We start from the raw sequence: 19,049 nt of genomic DNA on the forward strand, positions 1-19,049 counted from the left end.
CTGGCGCTGAATTACTGCGATACAAAGAGAAAATTCCTGTTTTTGGATGCCTGTACACAGCAGCTGACTGGACTTGGAGCGACATTATCACCTCACGTGTAAGTACACTCAGGACTTAAGTTAACTGAGGACTGCAGACTTGCATATTTATTTATTTAGTGAAAATGTTCATCATTAACTTTATTGAATGTTGTGGCTGCTGTGTGTGGAGAAAAAAAACAAGCGAAGTATCCCTCCCTTTTTTTTCATGGCCCCCTCACAGCTTTCGTAGTAAACTGAGAAATGTTTTTGTGGCGCGTTTATTTTTTTATCTCAATATTTCTAACCCTACCCTTTGTGATATTATTCATCATTAACTTTAATGAATGTTGTGTGCTGCTGTGCGTTATGGAGAGAAATCCAGGTCACTTTTTCCTTTCTTTTATTTGTGGTCCCGTGGCTTCCATAACGAAAGGAGTAATGTTTTAGTGGCACAAAACTTACTATTTCTAACCCTAGCGGTGGTGTAATAGCAGAAAAAATGGTCAAAAAACGGAGGAAAGAGGAGTTGAGATGGCTTGCTTTCACAGCCTTTACCACACTCCTGGCGAGACGCTTAATCCTTTTCAGGTGGAAACAACAAACCCCTCCATCTTTCTCTCGTTGGGTTAAGGATAGTATGTATTTCTTAAAAATAGAAAAATTAAATACACCCTTAAAGGCTCCTCTCAATCCTTTCTTAAAACATAAGGCCTGACTTTTACAACTCGTTGCAGGAACCCCTTGACAATGAGGCGGAACTGACACATGATCGATTGTTGCAGTGACCCCCCCCCCCATTTAATTACTGATTTTTATTCTAATTGATTTATTTCTTATTTTAGGTTTTTATTTATGTCATTGTATTATTTCATCACTTCATTTTTTAATTTAATTTATAGGTATACATGTTGATTTCTTGCTGGCCAAGTGTACATCATATCCTATGAACCTGTAGGTGGGTAGGTGGGCGGGTGGGTGCTTGGGTGGGAGGAGATGGGAATGGGGGTTCCAATATGTCAATGTATTTGCTGATAATTTTTGCAATGTGGAGAAGAGTGTATAAATTGAAGCAATATGCATATGTTCTGTACCTATTACCTTTGTGGGACAATAATTGTAAGAAAAGACAATAAAACAGTTACAAAAAAAAAACCAAGGTTTTTCTAAAAACCCAACTCGATGCTGGATTGGATCTAATCAAAATAATCTTAATGAGAATCGATACCCAGCCCTACATTGCAGTGGTTGGTGATGGTGATGCTTGCATTTTTTAAAAACTTTTCCTTAAGTTTGGCACAACTGTGTAGCTATAAATTCAATTTAATTTATTCAGTTTATATAGCACCAAATCACAACAAAGCTGTTTCGCAAGAGCCTGGCTGTTGCGTTTAACAGAAAAGAGTGCGTGGGTCTTTCAGGAAAAAGAATGCCAACTTTATTTACAGCTGCATACATCCACCTGTTGCTCACTCATCCCGTCACCAACACCAACTGCTCCGCCACCTTTTATAGGGGCTGAGGCCGCCTCCTGGTTTACCCAGACATCGCACTTGGCTTTATGTTCGTGTTGCCGTTTCACTCTCCACTCGTTTTGGATTTTACTTTTATATGAGAAATTTACTTTTGATACTTAGGTACAGAAAATGTCAGATACTTTTACTCAAGTAAAATTTTTAAAGGAGACTTAACTTTTACCAAAGTAATTTTATGGTACTTTCACTCAAGTATCACTCTGAGGTACTTTATACAAGACTGCTTAAAATAAACTAAAATAAAAGTAAAGCTACATCTACTGTTCATTAAGTCACCAATATAACTTTTAGTACTCAAGAACACCGTTTTCGTTTTAAATTAGAATCTTATTCACTTCTATAAATAGGAAATTCAATACAACAGCTTCTTTCCATCCAATGCGGATGTCAGCATTTCTGGGATACTCACAATTTACATGACGTGCAAAACAGCACACAAACACTTTTCACATCAATATCTGACTTCTACGAGCTGGTAAATATTTACCATATTTTAATTCACTATAATATTCCACACCCATGTAACAGAAGAAACCACAAAATACAGATTTAGCAGGCTAACATCGCATTTGCATGGAGACAGTTTGAAATAAATTCATACCAAAGACAGCATTTGATTTGTGTGAAATAACTTGAATAACATCAACTGACAACAAATTCTGTCAAAAACATGATATGATAAAATGAAAGACTTATTGGGGGTGTTAACGTTTCCGTATAAATGACGATTAAAAAAAAAGTCGGGTCAGTATTTTGGTGCTTTTGGACTACCAGCCCCATTTGAATTTATTCATGACGAACTTTAGTCTCCCACTTTGATCACAACCATACACACGTACGCACACAGAGGCCACTTGGTTATTATTTATTCACACACACACACACATACATACATATATATACACAGACATCCCAAATCTCCCGGAAGTTCCGGGAGTCTCCCTGATATTGGCTCACGGATGCCCGCGAGTCGGATGAAATATCCCGGATTTTAGACTATGTGAGGGAGTGGTTTTTTGTTTTTTTTTTAATGCGAGTGAGAGCATGCAGGCAATACAATAACTCGTGCATCATGCGCGGATTACTTCGATTGCGCAGGCATGAGAGAGAGAGGGGGGTGGGGAGAGGAGAGAGGTTGCTTGGAATCTGTGTGCATGCGTGTCTGTCCAAAGCGAGTGATTTGTTCAGCGAGTGTTCAGGGCGACTGCTTGCCAGAGAGCGTGCCGATTGGTTTAGTCAGCAAAATAAGACAATAAGTTTCGGTGTGGGAGGGCTTTGGTTTACTCTCTCCGACAGTCACCTAGTTAACACTCAAGTCAGCGCACGTTGAGAGATGGCAGAGGGTGAATCCTCCAGTAAAAAACGAAAATATAAGACTCATTTTACAGCAGAATATACTAAAGTATATCCCTGTCTAGTTAAGGTGAAGAATGATGACACCGTGGCGAGGTGCACTGTATGCAACAGTGACTTCAGTATTACCCACGGCGGACTCAATGATTGTAAAAGTCGAGGTAGGCTGTTTAACACGCCAAATCACCTGCATTTTATTTCTGTAGGTTAAATGCTGTTATAAAATTAAGCAAAACGTATTAAAGACTTCTTTTAAGTATTAATGCATATGTAGTTACTATAGGCCTACAGGGCTCTAAATGAACTTTTTTCATCACCAGCCAAAATGGCTAGTAGATGTTAATCTACCAGCCAAACACACACTTACTAATGGGTCAAAGTGGCTAGCAAATATTCTTTTCTACCAGCCAAACTGAATTTTCACCAGCATTTGGCCGGTTGGCTGGTGTTAATTTAGAGCCCTGCCTATATCTAACTAGCCAGCTATCTAACTATCTATATCCAGCCTGTCTAAGCATTTAAAAAAATCCCCAATTTAATATGTTGATCAATGTAGGCTAAGGGTAAATTAATTGTAGAAAATATGTAGAAATGATAGGCCTAATTATCTGCTTTATTATTTAGGGGCCACACCATATTAGGGAGGCTAAGCGCAGGGAAGGCTGCTCCAATATATCAGTTCTTTTCTGCAGAAAAGCAAAGTCTCACTGAAAAGGTCACTGCAGCTGAGGTGTATTTCAGATCATTTGTTGTCGAACACAATGTGCCATTCAATGTCTGTAGGCACACTGGCAAGTTGTTCAGGAAGATGTTTCCAGATTCAGAAATAGCTAAACATTATGCCTGCTCCTCCACCAAAGCAACAGCCATAATGAATTTGGCCCTGGAACCTGAATGCTCAGAGGATATGTACAAACTAATTTGCACAGAAAAAAAGCCATACAGTATTTTGGTTGATGAAAGCAATGACATCATGTGTGAGAAAGAATGTGTTATTTTAGCCAGGTACTACAGTGAAGCACAGGTTAAGGTGGCAGTTGGATTTATTGATATGCCAGTATGCAATGATGCCAAAGCTGAAAATATATTCAACTGCATCGCATCATCCATGGAAGAAAAGGGCATTGAATGGTCCAACTGCATAGGATTCAGCAGTGACAATTGCAATGTCATGATTGGCAAAAACAACTCTGTCTTGTCAAGAGTGAAAGCACAGGCCCCTCACATATACAGTGTTGGCTGTCCTAGTCACTTGGTTAACATATTGAATTGAATAAGCTTTATTGTCACTGTATAAAAAACACAATGAAATGTCGTTCGGCAACACCCCTGTGCAGCAGCTCCCTCACAGATAAATTACAATATACAATAGACTATCACATATAAAATATATAGTCTGTTAAAAACTCAGTATAAATAAGATAATGAATATTAAATACATATTTTAAAGAATAAAACAGTGGAGGGACTATCCGGTGCAATAATAAAAAACAGTGCAGTGTAATCCCCAGTGCGATACAAGTAGTCAATATTCTTCTAAAAGTCTTTTCACAGCCATTGGGGAAAAAGCTGTCCTTCAGTCTGTTTGTGCGGGCTCGGATAACCCGGAGCCTGCCAGACGGGAGGATGGAGAAGAGGGAGTGTCCCGGATGGTAGGGATCATTCGTGATCTTTGTGGCCCGTCCGAGAAGGCGTTTTGAGTAAATCTCAGCCAGGGATGGGAGCGGGCAACCGATGATCCGCTGAGCTGTTTTAATCACTCGCTGAAGCTGTTTCTTCTCAGATGCGGTGCAGCTGGCGTACCACACCGTACATCCATATGCGAGTACGCTCTTGATGGTGCAGCTGTAGAAATTCTTCAACAGAGGCGGAGGCAGCTTGTTCTTTTTCAATGTTCTTAGGAAAAATAGGCGTTGCTGGGCCTTTTTAACCATATGATTGGTACTGGCTGTCCAGCCAACTTCCTCAGAGATGTGTAGTCCTAGGAACTTGAATTCTTGGACACATTCCACCCGTTCCCCTTTGATCATCAGAGCATGGTGAGGTGTAGCCCGCGCCTTCCGAAAGTCAATTAGTATTTCTTTCGTTTTCTTGGTATTCAGGTCGAGATGGTTTTCACTGCACCATGTCACCAGTGAATCCACTTCCTCTCTGTAGGGCGTTTCATTGTTGTCACTGATCAGTCCCACGACTGTTGTGTCATCAGCAAATTTGATGACAGAGTTGGTGGCACTGTGAATAGCAACGCAGTCATGGGTGTATAGTGTGTACAAGATGGGGCTTAGTACACACCCTTGTGGCACGCCAGTGTTGATGACAGTGGAAGCGGATGTGGAGTTGCCTATTCTCACATACTGCCGTCTGTTTGTCAGAAAGTCCTTAATCCATAGGCATAGCGGGGTTCCAAGCTTCAATGCCTGCAGTTTGTTGACAAGCCTACTAGGGCTGATGGAATTGAACGCTGAGCTGAAATCAACAAACAGCATTCGGACATAAGTGTTTGGATTTTCCAAGTGGCTGAGAGCAGAATGAAGCGCAATGGAAACTGCGTCATCTGTGCACCTATTGGACTTGTATGCAAACTGGTGCTTGTCGAGGCCGGGTGGAATCTTGTCCTTGATGTAGTTAAGCACCAGCTTTTCCATACACTTCATTATCACTGGTGTCAGAGCCACCGGCCGGTAGTCATTCAGTCCCGAAATGGCAGAGCATTTGGGCACAGGAATGATCCTGGCAGTTTTCAGGCAGGCGGGGACTGTGGTCTGCTGCAGTGATTGATTAAAAATCTTTGTTAACACGTCCGCCAGTTGGTAAGCACACGACTTCAGCAGCCTCCCTGGCATGTTGTCGGGCCCAGGTGCCTTGCTGATATCGATCTTCCTCAGTACCTGCAGTACCTGGTGCTGCTGGATAACAAGGGGCTGACTGTAAGGTGATGTTGGTGGCAGCAACAACGTGTCTTCAGCCTGTCCTCTTCCTTCCTCAAAGCGGGAGAAAAAGGCATTGAGCTGGTCCAGGAAAGCCACATCTGCGTCAAGGGGAGGGATGTGGCACTTTTTTATAATCCATGATGTTTTGGATACCCTTCCACATGGAGCGTGCGTTGCCCTTTATGAAGTTGGCCTCTATGCACTTCCTGTAGTTTGCCTTGGCAGCCTTAATACCTCGGGTAAGGTCTGCTCTGGCCTGTCTGTATGAGTCTCTGTTCCCTGACCTCAGTGCCATGTCCCGAGCCTGGAGAAGTAATCTGGTCTTTTTACTAAACCAGGGTTTTTGGTTGGGGAAGACCTTCACCACCTTTTTAGTTGTTGCATTGTCCATAGAAAAAGAAATGTATGACAGGACTGAGTCAGTAAAATGCTCAATGTCTGTGTGTTCAAAAATGTCCCACTCTGTGTCCTCAAAGCAGTCTTGAAGAGACAGTTTGGTCTCTTCAGTCCAACACTGAATTGTTTTATTCAGCGGTTTAGACCTACAGATGAGTGGTTTGTAGGCTGGTGTCAGTATCAAAGAAAGGTGATCAGAGTGGCCCAGGTGGGGGGAGGGACGGGCTTTGTATGCCTCTGGAGAACTAGTGTAAACCTGGTCTAATGTTTTGCTTTTCCTCATCCTGATATCTACATTTTTGTAGAACCTGGGGAGCACAGTCTTTAAATTTGTGTGGTTAAAATCCCCAGCCACAACAAAAACGCTATCTGGGTGTTTATTCTGCTGTCTGGTTATGCTGTCATACAGCTTGGACATCGCAATTTTAGCATTTGCACGCGGGTGTACATACACAGCGGCTACAAACACTCAGCCAATTTCTCTCAGCAAGTAATAGGGTCTGCATTTTAATAATAAAAACTCTAGGTCGGGGCAGCAGTGCTTCTCAATGACCGTAGTGTCCGTGCACCACTTGTTATGAACGTAGACACACATGCCCCCTCCCCTGGTCTTACCGGAGTTTGTTGTGCGGTCCGCCCGGTAGATTGTGCGACCTGCTAACTCCACAGCCTGATCGGGAATATTTCCATGGAGCCACATCTGCGTCATCACCAAGAGGCAGCTATCCATCGTGTTGTTGGTGTCGCGTAGTTTAATCTCGTCCATTTTATTAACCAACGAGCGAACGTTTGCTAAAAAGACACTAGGAACAGCCGGCTTGTGTGGGTTGGCGGCTAGCCGACACGCTTGCCTCGTTTCTGGCGTCTTCCACACCGTCTTTGCTGCCTCCGCTCTGTCCGTAGACTCTTCCGCTTCCTTCGGCTTTGGCTTGTGCACTCCTGCTGCACGGCCCACTCTCGGTCCGTCTTCTCAATCCGTCCTTGCCGACGTATTTCGTCTGGGAACAAACTGAATCCTTCCGGCGTCCAGCCGGTCCAATATTGTTCCAGTTCAATAATTTTGGTTCGAGTAATAGTATTTCTCTGTGGATTGCTGCTGTCAAAGGAAGAGCGCCGGGCCGCTGCGTCTACATGCGCCGCCATTTCTTACCCTTGGGTGGGTGGGTATGTGCCCATACATATGTGCCCATACATATGTGCCAAAACTGCTGCAAAAGAGCTCTCAATGTCACCCGAAGAATTGATAATTGACATTTACTACTACTTTGAAAAAAGTTCAAAAAGAAGAGAGGAACTGAAAGAGTTTCAGGAGTTCTGTAATGTAGCCCAGCAAAGAGTACAGAAGCACTGCCCTACATGATGGCTTTCTTTGGGGAAAAGCTTGGACCATCTGCTAAACCAATGGCCTGCTTTTAGTTCTTACTTTGAATCACACAGTGAAAATCAGAAGTCCTGTGATATTGAGAAGAGGCTGACAGACCCCATGATGAAAATCTACACTTGCTTTCTCCACAATGCCACACAGTCTTTTGATAAATTTAATTTGATTTTTCAAAACAAGGCACCCGTTCTCTTCAAATTAAATGACAGCGTTGAAGAGCTCCTGCATGACATCGGAAGCAGATTCATAGTGCCAAAGGTGTTGAGAGCAGAATGTGCTGGAGATAGATGTGAGCAACCCTGAAGTCCACTGTGCAGATGAAAACCTTTTTGTTGGGTTCTTGACAAGGAGACATTTAGTAAGCGAGGAAGAAATCCCTTCTGACAAGACAAAGCAATTCTTCAAAGATGCAAGATCATTCTATGTCAGGAGCTTCCAAAAAGTAAAGGAAAAGTTCCCAGTGAGAGACCAAATCTTGACAAATATGTCAGTTGTTAATCCAGAGGGCCAAGATGATGTGACACCAGAGCAGATTTTGACTTTGGCAGAGAGATTCCCCGATGTTGTGAAAGCAGATGCGAAGGAACAGCTACACTTAGAGGTGCTGGATTATACCTCAACCAATTTGGAGAAAGTCATTCCGAATTACAGGAATTTGTCCATTGATGAGTTCTGGGAGAAGCTATCAAAAGTCAAATCAGTTAGCACAGGTCAGGTCAGATTTAAAGAGCTCTGCCAACTAATGAAGCTGTTGCTGGTTCTGCCCAATTCCAATTGTGATGTGGAGAGAGCATTCAGTTTGGTGCATCATATCAAAACAGAATTCAGGTGTCAGATGTCTCACCAAACTCCTGTGAACCTGATGTCCTGTAAGATTAACAAATTCAATGATGTTGAGTGCTATGACCTTGAAGTGTCAGGGAAATTTGCTCAAGTCTGCAAAGCAAGCAGCATGTACATACAATGAGAACTTGAAAAAGTCCCAGGAAAAATAGAAAGCATGACAGGTGTTCTCTGCAGGCTGGAAGATAGAAAGGACATGGACATACAATTGAAATGTATACAGACCAATACTGTACAGTTTTGTTTTTAAGAAATTACTGGTAGTTAATAAAAAGTTGTTGAAAAGTTGTTGGCCTTAAGTGTGTATGTATGGGGCATGGTGGGGGTTGGTTGTGGGGTTGGGTGGCCGGGGGGGGGGGGGGGGGGGGGGGGAATCGATAAGCATCTCCCTGAAATGAGATTTTGGAACTTGGGATGTCTGTATATATATACACACACACACACACACATTATAGTGCAGTACAGTACAGTGTTGGCAGATGTATGTGCTGTCCAAATACCATTCTAGTTTATTTATTTATTTTTGAAAATTTACGTATTGAGTTTAGTTTTTACTTAATACTGAAAACATTTTCCATGATACTGAATCAACTATGTGGATCCATTTTTCGTGATACAGCATTTTCCATTCAAATAAAATAAAGAGCAGTGTAATACCATCAGAACAGTGTAGCAGCCATGTACAGAAACAACAGAGGACACCTACAGTGACTACAATATCATAGCTGCCAACTGTCATCAAGTGCAAACAGCCCATAAGAAAGGTGATGCTGGGGAGAAAACTTCCACATCTCGCTAAGCAAGTGTTATATAGGAAATTAATATTAACTGCTCTGTATTTTTCATTTGCAGGCTAAAGCCACAAGAATGTTGTTAAGTCATCAAAGGATGCAAACTGCTGCCAAGAAGCAGGCTATCCTCAGCTGTTCTTTTATGAGCCCACTGCCAGTAAAAAAAGGATTTCAGTACAATTATGCTGTTCCATCGTTTCTCTCTCTTTCTATCCACTTCATCATCATATGTATACTGACATCCTTGGATGACGCTAAGCGAGAGGGATGAATAATGTACATGATCATCAGAGTCAGTATTCAATCTGTAAAAACAGATGGAATGCTATCAAAGTAGCTTAGAGAGACACACAAACTGATTTCAACACCTGCAGTGTTACAGTAGAACATATGGAGAACTACAAATTAAATTCTGCATGTGCACTGACTGTGCCAATAAAACTAAAAAGCAAAAGAGGTTCATACTAGAGGGAGAGGGGGAAAGTATGTGAAATGACAAAATGCTTATAAAGAAAGACAGAAAGAGCAACAGGATTTGTGGAGAACCAGAGGTTAAAGGAGGAGGGATGGCTGCTGCCACACTGGAATCTCAGCGTTTGCTGGACCCGATATGGGGATACATTAGCTTAACACTGGAGGTCCCAGAGCAGCTATTACCTGACTAACTCAACACTGCAGCACTGCCAGCCAGATATAAACAGCCTGTGCCCAGCACAGAGCCGCCTCTGTTAACAGGAGCCGACTAACGCTGGACTCACTTTTCATAAACTGCCCCTGGCAGAAATTGAGTATACGAGGTCTGTCAATAAAGTATAGGTCCTTTTTATTTTTTTCAAAAACTATATGGATTTCATTCATATGTTTTTACGTCAGACATGCTTGAACCCTCGTGCGCATGCGTGAGTTTTTCCACGCCTGTCGGTGACGTCATTCGCCTGTGAGCACTCCTTGTGGGAGGAGTCGTCCAGCCCCTCGTCGGAATTCCTTTGTCTGAGAAGTTGCTGAGAGACTGGCGCGTTGTTTGATCAAAATTTTTTCTAAACCTGTGAGACATATCGAAGAGGACACGGTTCGAAAAATTAAGCTGGTTTTCAGTGAAAATTTTAACGGCTGATGAGAGATTTTGAGGTGATACTGTCGCTTTAAGGACTTCCCACGGTGCGAGACGTCGTGCAGCGCTCTCAGCCGCCGTCGTCAGCCTGTTTCAAGCTTAAAACCTCCACATTTCAGGCTCTATTGATCCAGGACGTCGTGAGAGAACAGAGAAGTTTCAGAAGAAGTCGGTTTCAGCATTTTATCCGGATATTCCACTGTTAAAGGAGATTTCTTTAATGAAAGACGTGCGGACGGGTCCGCGCGTCGGCTCGCAGCCGCCGCGACGCTCCGCCACAGGAAAAACACCTCTGTTGGAAGCCTTAAGGACAAGTTGGAAAATGTCCTGTGGTTAAACAATTTCTCATACACTCACTCCACTGAAAGCCATCAAAAGCCACCTGGATTTTACAAATGGTTATCAACACGGAGGTGTTTTTCCTGTGCCGCCGCACCGCGTCGGCTGCGTCCCGACGCGCGGACCCGTCCGCACGTCTTTCATTAAAAAAATCTCCTTTAACAGTGGAATATCCGGATAAAATGCTGAAACCGACTTCTTCTGAAACTTCTCTGTTCTCTCACGACGTCCTGGATCAATAGAGCCTGAAATGTGGAGGTTTTCAGCTTGAACAGGCTGACGACGGCGGCTGAGAGCGCTGAGCGACGTCTCGCACCGTGGGAAGTCCTTAAAGCAACAGTATCACCTCAAAATCTCTCATCAGCCGTTAAAATTTTCACTGAAAACCAGCTTAATTTTTCGAACCGTGTCCACTTCGATGTGTCTCACAGGTTTAGAAAAAATTTTGATCAAACAACGCGCCAGTCTCTCAGCAACTTCTCAGACAAAGGAATTCCGACGAGGGGCTGGACGACTCCTCCCACAAGGAGTGCTCACAGGCGAATGACGTCACCGACAGGTGTGGAAAAACTCACGCATGCGCACAAGGGTTCAAGCATGTCTGACGTAAAAACATATGAATGAAATCCATATAGTTTTTGAAAAAAATAAAAAGGACCTATACTTTATTGACAGCCCTCGTACATATTTGTGTGTGTGTGTGTGTTTGTCATTTATTTGCAACATTAATCAGAGGACCCTTGGGCTAGGCAGCCTAATTAATTAACTGTTCTAACCTGTTTCATTTACTAATACATGTGGAGGGTGCAAACAGGCCTACTTGTATGTCTGTATAGCGCATTAGTCATTGCAAAGATCGAGGAGAAATGGATAGTGTGTAGAGCCAGGTCTATCCAAATCAGGAAAGATCATAACTTATTCACACTAATGTAAATAAAAAATCTGAACTATAGAAGTAACAAGAGAAATAGGTGTAAAGATCTTTGCTCCAGCTTTCAGTGTTCTGCTCACCATGTTGCCGATGTGTGTGAGGAGTTGCTGGAGGAACTCCCTCAGTCGGCTCACGTGCTGACAGGTGTCTTTCTGAGTGTCTGGGCTGTCAGCCTGGCCCCAAGCCACCACTTTCTCCAACCAGAACTGCAACTCCTGGACATCCAGTGGGAGCTCTGCATTATTATCAGGCAGGATCAGCAACTGGGGCTGAGACATTAGGCTGGTTGGATTGGAAGGAACCAGGTCCAGGTGATGTTATGGGTGAAAAGACTAGTGTGGAACAGAAGACATGATCAATTGATCACTGTTAATCTACGGTTAAGCCAAAGCCTTATATCAATATGTTTATAAAGATGTCGATGACTGACATAACTACAGTGCATCTGTAAAGTATTCACAGCGTTTCACGTTTTGCCACATTTTATGTTACAGCCTTATTCCAAAATAGAGTAAATTCATTTTTCCCCCTTAAAATTCTACTGACAGTACCCCATAATGAACAATTTTCCAAGACTTTTCCTGACTTTACCCTTTGACCTTGAAAATGTAATCACTTCTTGCCTATCAGGATATGAATCTTCAGTAAAAATTTCACAATATATAAAAAAGTGTGGGCTCCAGGCTGTTAAAAAAATAGACAAGCAGGCAAATAAACAGACAAACAGGAGTGATAGCATAACCTCCTCCAACTTCGTTGATGGAGGTAAAAAATCCCAGCCTTCATAGTAAGGGAATTATGAGGGTAGTGGTACTTGTTAAAAAAAATAATCATGCTGTAGGTGTAATCGAAGTTATAGCCTGAAATAAACAATAATGATTTGGAGTCACACTGCCCAACCTGAATGTAGGTTCTGAAAGCCCCATTGATACAAAATTTTGGAGTTCCCTACCAATACCCCAATGAAGGCCAAAATGTATAAATGTTCTGGCCACTGACACCAGTAGAGCCTCGTCAATTTGATGTTATCGATTCTAGAGTTCACCTTTTCCAAGAAGATCCATCAAAAATACATTTTAAGAAACCATGACAAACCAAGAGCCGTGGTCTGAAAAAGTTATTTGACCAAGGTAATTAAACAAATACTATAAAAGATGGAATTCATTTTACATAAACACATAAAATATTTCACTTTTGTGAAAACATATTTTAGAAATAACCCACACATTACCTATGTGTCATCCCATCGAGATGTGGAAACATATATGGGGCAACAGCAATTTGCTCGACCTGACCACCTAGTATATTGCATTTATCCTGATAAGGACCATGGAGGTCTGTTGTCTATCCCAGTATGCATAGGACAAGAGGTGGGATAAACCTTGGACTACTCAAAAAGTCCTTCACTGAGCTGACACATACTGACGACAACCATTCACATCAACTCTCATATCCATCATAGAGAGCAGTAGTGGGCAACAATGGGCCATGAATGGCCAAGATAGCGTAGGCTTTCCTTGCTAATGATTGTTTCAGCAAGTGATTTAGTGATGAGCTCCTCCCCTCCAAACCTACAATGTCTTGGCACTTCATGTAAGAAACTGTAGAAATAACTTAAAGATAGGGTCCCATCGAATAATGAAGGATGAATAATGAGCCACGCAGCATGTTTTCTTTGCTACGAGAGGGTTTCTTCAACTATCGTGGGAGTTTTGTGGCTCTGAGTGGCTCTTAAAGGCATTATCTTCAGTTAACGAGGCTCCTGTGTGAGCGTGGTGCTAATTTCAAGAAGTTCAAAATTTAGCAACAACAGCATGGCACAGTTTGTGTACGAGTTACTGTGACGACTTAGAGGCACTTGCATGGTGCTTACGAGTCTGCTAAAAGCCCATTCTCCATGCGCCTGGCAGCTACACAGGACCTGACAGGCTATTTTTGGAGCAGCTGCCCTCTTGTACACACAATTCCACCTGCTCTGTGCGCTGGACGCTGTATATAAAATAATTATTTTGTAGCAGATTAATCATTTTCTGTCAAACCTTGGATGCTGAAAACACCTCTAAACGCTTCTGGAATCACAGAGGACTGTTTCATCTGGACACTTTTTTCTCTCTCTTTCCTGCTCCATGTGGAATGTATTTTGAACAGCTTAAGGTAACTATTTTTAATGTTTTTATAGCTTGATAAAACAGTTCCTAGCTGTAAAAGTATGTCTATAGTTGATTTAATATCTTGTTAATGGATCACATGAGCTCCGCTGTGTGGGTGCACTGCGCACTGACTCATCACGCTCCAAAGGAGCATTTAGGCAGAACGCCAGCTCACGAAAGAGTGATTTTTCAGTCAATATTGGACGAACACAAAGTTAAAATTTGGATGACTGCGTGAAAGTGGATGTGTGTTTAAAGCCGAGGAAGAAATAACTCCAGTGAAGCCGCTAAAAGCAGAGCAGAGGTGCGCAGCAACACAGAAGGATAGCGCACAAAAGACCGATTTTGAAGACATAACACAAAGTTAAAAGTTGTATCACGGTGACTTGTACGGTGCAGAAGAAATAAAGAAATATATATACAGCAGGGTAAAAAAGTATTTAGTCAGTCCCTGATTGTGCACGTTCTTCTACTTAGAAAGATGAGAGAGATCTGTAATTTTCAACATAGGTACACTTCAACTATGAGAGACAAAATGAGAAAAAAAAAAAATCCAGAAAATCACCTTGTAGGATTTTTAAAGAATTTATTTGTAAATTATGGTGGAAAATAAGTATTTGGTCACCCACAAACAAGCAAGATTTCTGGCTCTCACAGACCTGTAACTTCTTTAAGAAGCTCTTCTGTCCTCCACCTGTTACCTATATTAATGGCACCTGTTGGCACTCGGTATCTGTATAAAAGACACCTATCCACAGCCTCAAACAGACTCCAAACTCAACCATGGCCAAGACCAAAGAGCTGTCGAAGGACAGCAGGAAGAAAATTGTAGATGTGCACCAGGCTGGGAAGAGTCAATCTACAATAGTCAAGCAGGTTGGTGTGAATAAATCAACTGTGGGAGCAATTGTAAGAAAATGGAAGACATACAAGACCACTGATAATCTCCCTCGATCTGGGGCTCCACGCAAGATATCATCACGTGGGGTCAAAATGATCATGAGAACGGTGAACAAAAATCCCAGAACTACACGGAGGGACCTGATCAATGACCTGCAGAGAGCTGTGACCAAAGTAACAAAGGCTACACACTACGCAGAGAGGGACTGAAATCCGACAGTGCCAGGCGTGTCCCCCTGCTTAAGCCAGTACATGTCCAGGCCCGTCTAAAGTTTGCCAGAGAGCACATGGATGATCCAGAAGAGGATTGGGAGAATATCATGTGGTCAAATGAAACCAAAATAGAACTTTTTCGTAAAAACTCAACTCGTCGTGTTTGGAGGAAGATGAATGCTGAGTTGCATTCCAAGAACACCATACCTACTGTGAAGCATGGGGGTGGAAACATCATGCTTTGGGGCTGTTTTTCTGCAAAGGGAACAGGATGACTGATCCGTGTTAAGGGAAGAATGAACTGGGCTATGTATCATGAGATTTTAAGCCAAAACCTCCTTCCTTCAGTGAGAGCATTGAAGATGCAACGTGGCTGGGTCTTCCAGCATGACAATGATCCCAAACACACCACTTGGGCAACGAAGGAGTGGCTCTGTAAAAAGCATTTCAAGGTCCTGGAGTGGCCAAGCCAGTCTCCAGACATCAACCCCATAGAAAATTTGTTGAGGGAGTTGAAAGTCCATGTTGCCCAGCGAGAGCCCCAAAACGTCACTGCTCTAGAGGAGATCTGCATGGAGGAATGGGCCAAAATACCAGCTACAGTATGTACAAACCTGGTTAAGACTTACAGGAAACATTTGACCTTTGTCATTGTCATTGACAACAAAGATCATGTTACAAAGCATTGAGTTGAACTTTCATTATTGACCAAATACTTATTTTACACCATAATTTACAAATATATTCTTTTAAAAATCCTACAATGTGATTTCCTGTATTTTTTTTTCCTAATTTTGTCTCTCACATTTGAAGTGTAAGATAAGACAAGGCTTTATTGATCTCACAGTGGAGAAATTCACATTACTTCAGCTCTTAAAAAAAGACACACAAGATGGGTGCGAGTGGAGGAAAATGTGCATCAAACAGCGTGTGTAAGGATAGACAACAATAATGATACTTGTAATAATACAATAAGATAAGAGAATGAGGTACAAATAGAATATATATATATATATATATATATATATATATATATGCACACACACACACACACACATATACGAGGTCTGTGATATAAAAAGCGGTCCTTTTTATTTTTTTCAAAAAATAAATGGATTTGATTCATATGTTTTTATGTCAGACAAGCTTGAACCCTCGTGCGCATGCGTGAGTTTTGTCATGCCTGTCGGTGACGTCATTCGCCTGTGGGCAGGCTTTGAGTGAGGTGTGGACTCCCCCTCCCGTCGGAATCTCTTTGTCTGAGACGCTGCAGGGAGACGGGGTGCGTTGCTTTATCAAATTTTTTCAGGACCGGTGAGGGATATCCGTGTGGACACTATTCGAGAAATTCAGCTGGTTTTCGGTGTAAAGTTTAACAGCTGATGAGAGATTGTGGAGTTTCTTTCGCTTTAAGCACAGCCCACAAAGCGGATCGGCGCGGCGCGGTCGGAGGTGGCGTCCGTCTGGCTGTTTCGAGCTGAAAACATCCTAATTTAAAGCTCTGTTCACCCAGGACGTCGTCAGAGAAGTTTCAGAAGAAGCCGGCATCAGGAGTTTACCCGGACATTCCACTGTTAAAGGAGATTTTGTAATGAAAGAACGTGCGGACGAATTTGCCGAGTCGGATCCGTGATGACGTGGCAAATCCGTCTGCGACGCGACATGAAAAACACCTCCGTGTTGAAAACCATTTGTAAAATTCAGGCGGCTTTTGATGGCTTTCAACAAGTGAGTATCTGAGAAATTGTTTAACAGCTTGGGCATGTTCCAACTTGTCCGTTAAGGTTTCCAACGGAGGTGTTTTTCCTGTGGCGACCACCCGCGGTCGGGTCCGGCCCGACATGCGAATCTGCCCGCACGTTCTTTCATTACAAAATCTCCTTTAACAGTGGAATGTCTGGATAAACTCTTGATCCCGAATTCTTCTGAAAGTTCTCTGTTATCTCACGACGTCTTGGGTCCACAGAACCTGAAATTAGGAAGTTTTCAGCTTGAAACAGCGAGACGACGCCGCCTCGAAGTGCAGATCGCCGTCAGGCGCCGTGGGCCGTCCTTACGGCGACAGTAAAACTCCAAAATCTCTCATCAGCCCTTAAAATTTTCACCGAAAACCAGTTGAATTTATCGAATGGTGTCCACTCAGTTGTGCCTTACAGGTTTTGAAATTTTTTTATCAAACAAAGCAGCAGTCTCAGCCATTCCTAAACAATGAAAAAAAAAAAAAAAAAAAAAAATTGACAAGAGGGTGGGCCACTCCTCACTCAAAGACTGCCCACAGGCGAATGACGTAACCGATAGGCGTGAAAAAACTCTTGCATGCCCACGAGGGTTCAAGCATGTCTGATGTAATCACACATGATTCAAATCCATATAGTTTTTGAAAAAAATAATAAGGTCCGTTACTTTTCTCACAGACCTCATGTATATATATATATATATATATATATAAACACGATTGGAATTGGAAAAAAAGATAGGCGCATCTTCTTTACAATATGTGAAATGGAGTTTAGATGTGGCAAGGTAACATTAGTGCAGGGATTTGTGAACGAGTTGTTATTGCACATGATTTGTGGACATATTACTGCATATGGTTATTTCACAGTGTTATTGTACAGTCTGACAGCAGCAGGGAGGAACGACCTGCAGTATTGTTCCTTCTTGCACTGAGGGTGCCTCAGTCTGTCACTGAACGAGCTGCACAGCTCCACTACAGTCCAGTGCAGAGGGTGAGAGGAGTTGTCCATGATGGATTTGAACTTGGTTAACACCCTCCTCTCAGCCACCTCCTCCAGAGGACAGCCCAGGACAGAGCTGGACTTCCTGACCAGTTTAATCAGTCTCTTTCTCTCCCACTCTGTGCTGCCCGGGGCCCAACAGACGACAGCATAGAGGAGAGCAGAGGCTACAACAGAGTCATAGAAGGTCTTAAGCAGAGGCCTGCTCACTGCAAAGGATCTCAGTCTCCTCAGGAGGTGGAGGTGACTCTGTCCCTTCTTGTACAGGCGTCAGTGTTGTGAGTCCAGTCCAGTTTGTTGTTGAGGTGAACACCCAGGTATTTGAAACTGTCCACAGTCTCTATGTCCTCCACCTGGATGTTCACCGGTGGGTGAGGTGGTGGTTTCCTCCTGAAGTCGATCACCATCTCCTTCATCTTACTGGTGTTGAGACACAAGTGGTTGCGCTCACACCAGTCCACGAAGTCCATGATGACCGACCGGTACTCCAGCTCGTTCCCCTCAGACACGTGACCCACAATGATGGAGTCATCAGAGAACTTCTGGAGATGGCAGCTGTCCGTGTTGTAGGTGAAGTCCGAGGTGTAAAGGGTGAAGATGAAAGGCGAGAGGACAGTGCCCTGGGGGGCCCCAGTGCTGCCCTTACCACCTCAGACTGACAGCCGTGCAGCCGCACGTACTGCGGACGGTCAGAGATGTCCATCCACACCTGCGTCCTCCAGTTTCCCCCGCAGCAACGCCGGTCTGATGGTGTTGAAAGCACTGGAGAAATCAAAAAACATGACTCTCACAGTGCTCCCGCCAGTTTCCAGGTGGGTGAGCGACAGCGTCATCTACCCCGATGTTGGGCCTGTAGGCGAACTGCAGTGGGTCCAGGATGTCGCTCACCACGGTGCGGAGGTGAGACAGGACGAGCCGTTACATGGTCTTCATGAGGTGGGAGGTCAGGGCAACTGGTCTGTAGTGGGCTGGTTCCTTGGCGTGTGGTGTTTTGGGAACCGGGACCACACAGGAGGTCTTCCACAGGGTTTACCTATGTTGAAAATTACAAACCTCTCTCATCTTTCTAAGTAGGAGATTTTGCACAATCAGAGACTGACTAAATACTTTTTTGCCCCACTATATATATATATATATAATATATACACATACATACATATACACACACACACACACACACACACACATATACATACATAGATACACATATATACACACACTTTTTTTTTTTTTTAAGTGATTGTGACGGCCCTTGTAGCCGTCTGAATGCGTTTGTTGTGCTGCCGTCTTAATGTGTGTCCTGAGATCTCGGCTACCGGAAGGCGCTGGTCCTGTTTCCTGTCCTGGGAGCTATAAAAGGGGGGAGTTCTGTTCTCTCCCGCACGCTCTTCCTCCTCCGGATCGCGGCGGGGGGAGCGGC

The 19,049-nt window shown here is 43.2% G+C and overlaps 1 protein-coding gene across 1 annotated transcript in view; it reads right to left on the minus strand.

The window, feature by feature from the left end:
* fancc (FA complementation group C) overlaps positions 1 to 19,049 on the minus strand; it is a 112,067-nt gene that overhangs the window by 84,801 nt on the left and 8,217 nt on the right. The window contains exon 2 of the mRNA XM_034170530.1: positions 11,709 to 11,960. Within this exon, the coding sequence (XP_034026421.1) occupies positions 11,709 to 11,906 (198 nt within the window). The 5' untranslated portion in view covers positions 11,907 to 11,960. The remainder of the gene's footprint in view (positions 1 to 11,708; positions 11,961 to 19,049) is intronic.

The sequence above is a fragment of the Thalassophryne amazonica genome, chromosome 5 (genome assembly GCF_902500255.1).
Source record: "Thalassophryne amazonica chromosome 5, fThaAma1.1, whole genome shotgun sequence".
In the NCBI taxonomy this organism is placed as follows: domain Eukaryota; kingdom Metazoa; phylum Chordata; class Actinopteri; order Batrachoidiformes; family Batrachoididae; genus Thalassophryne; species Thalassophryne amazonica.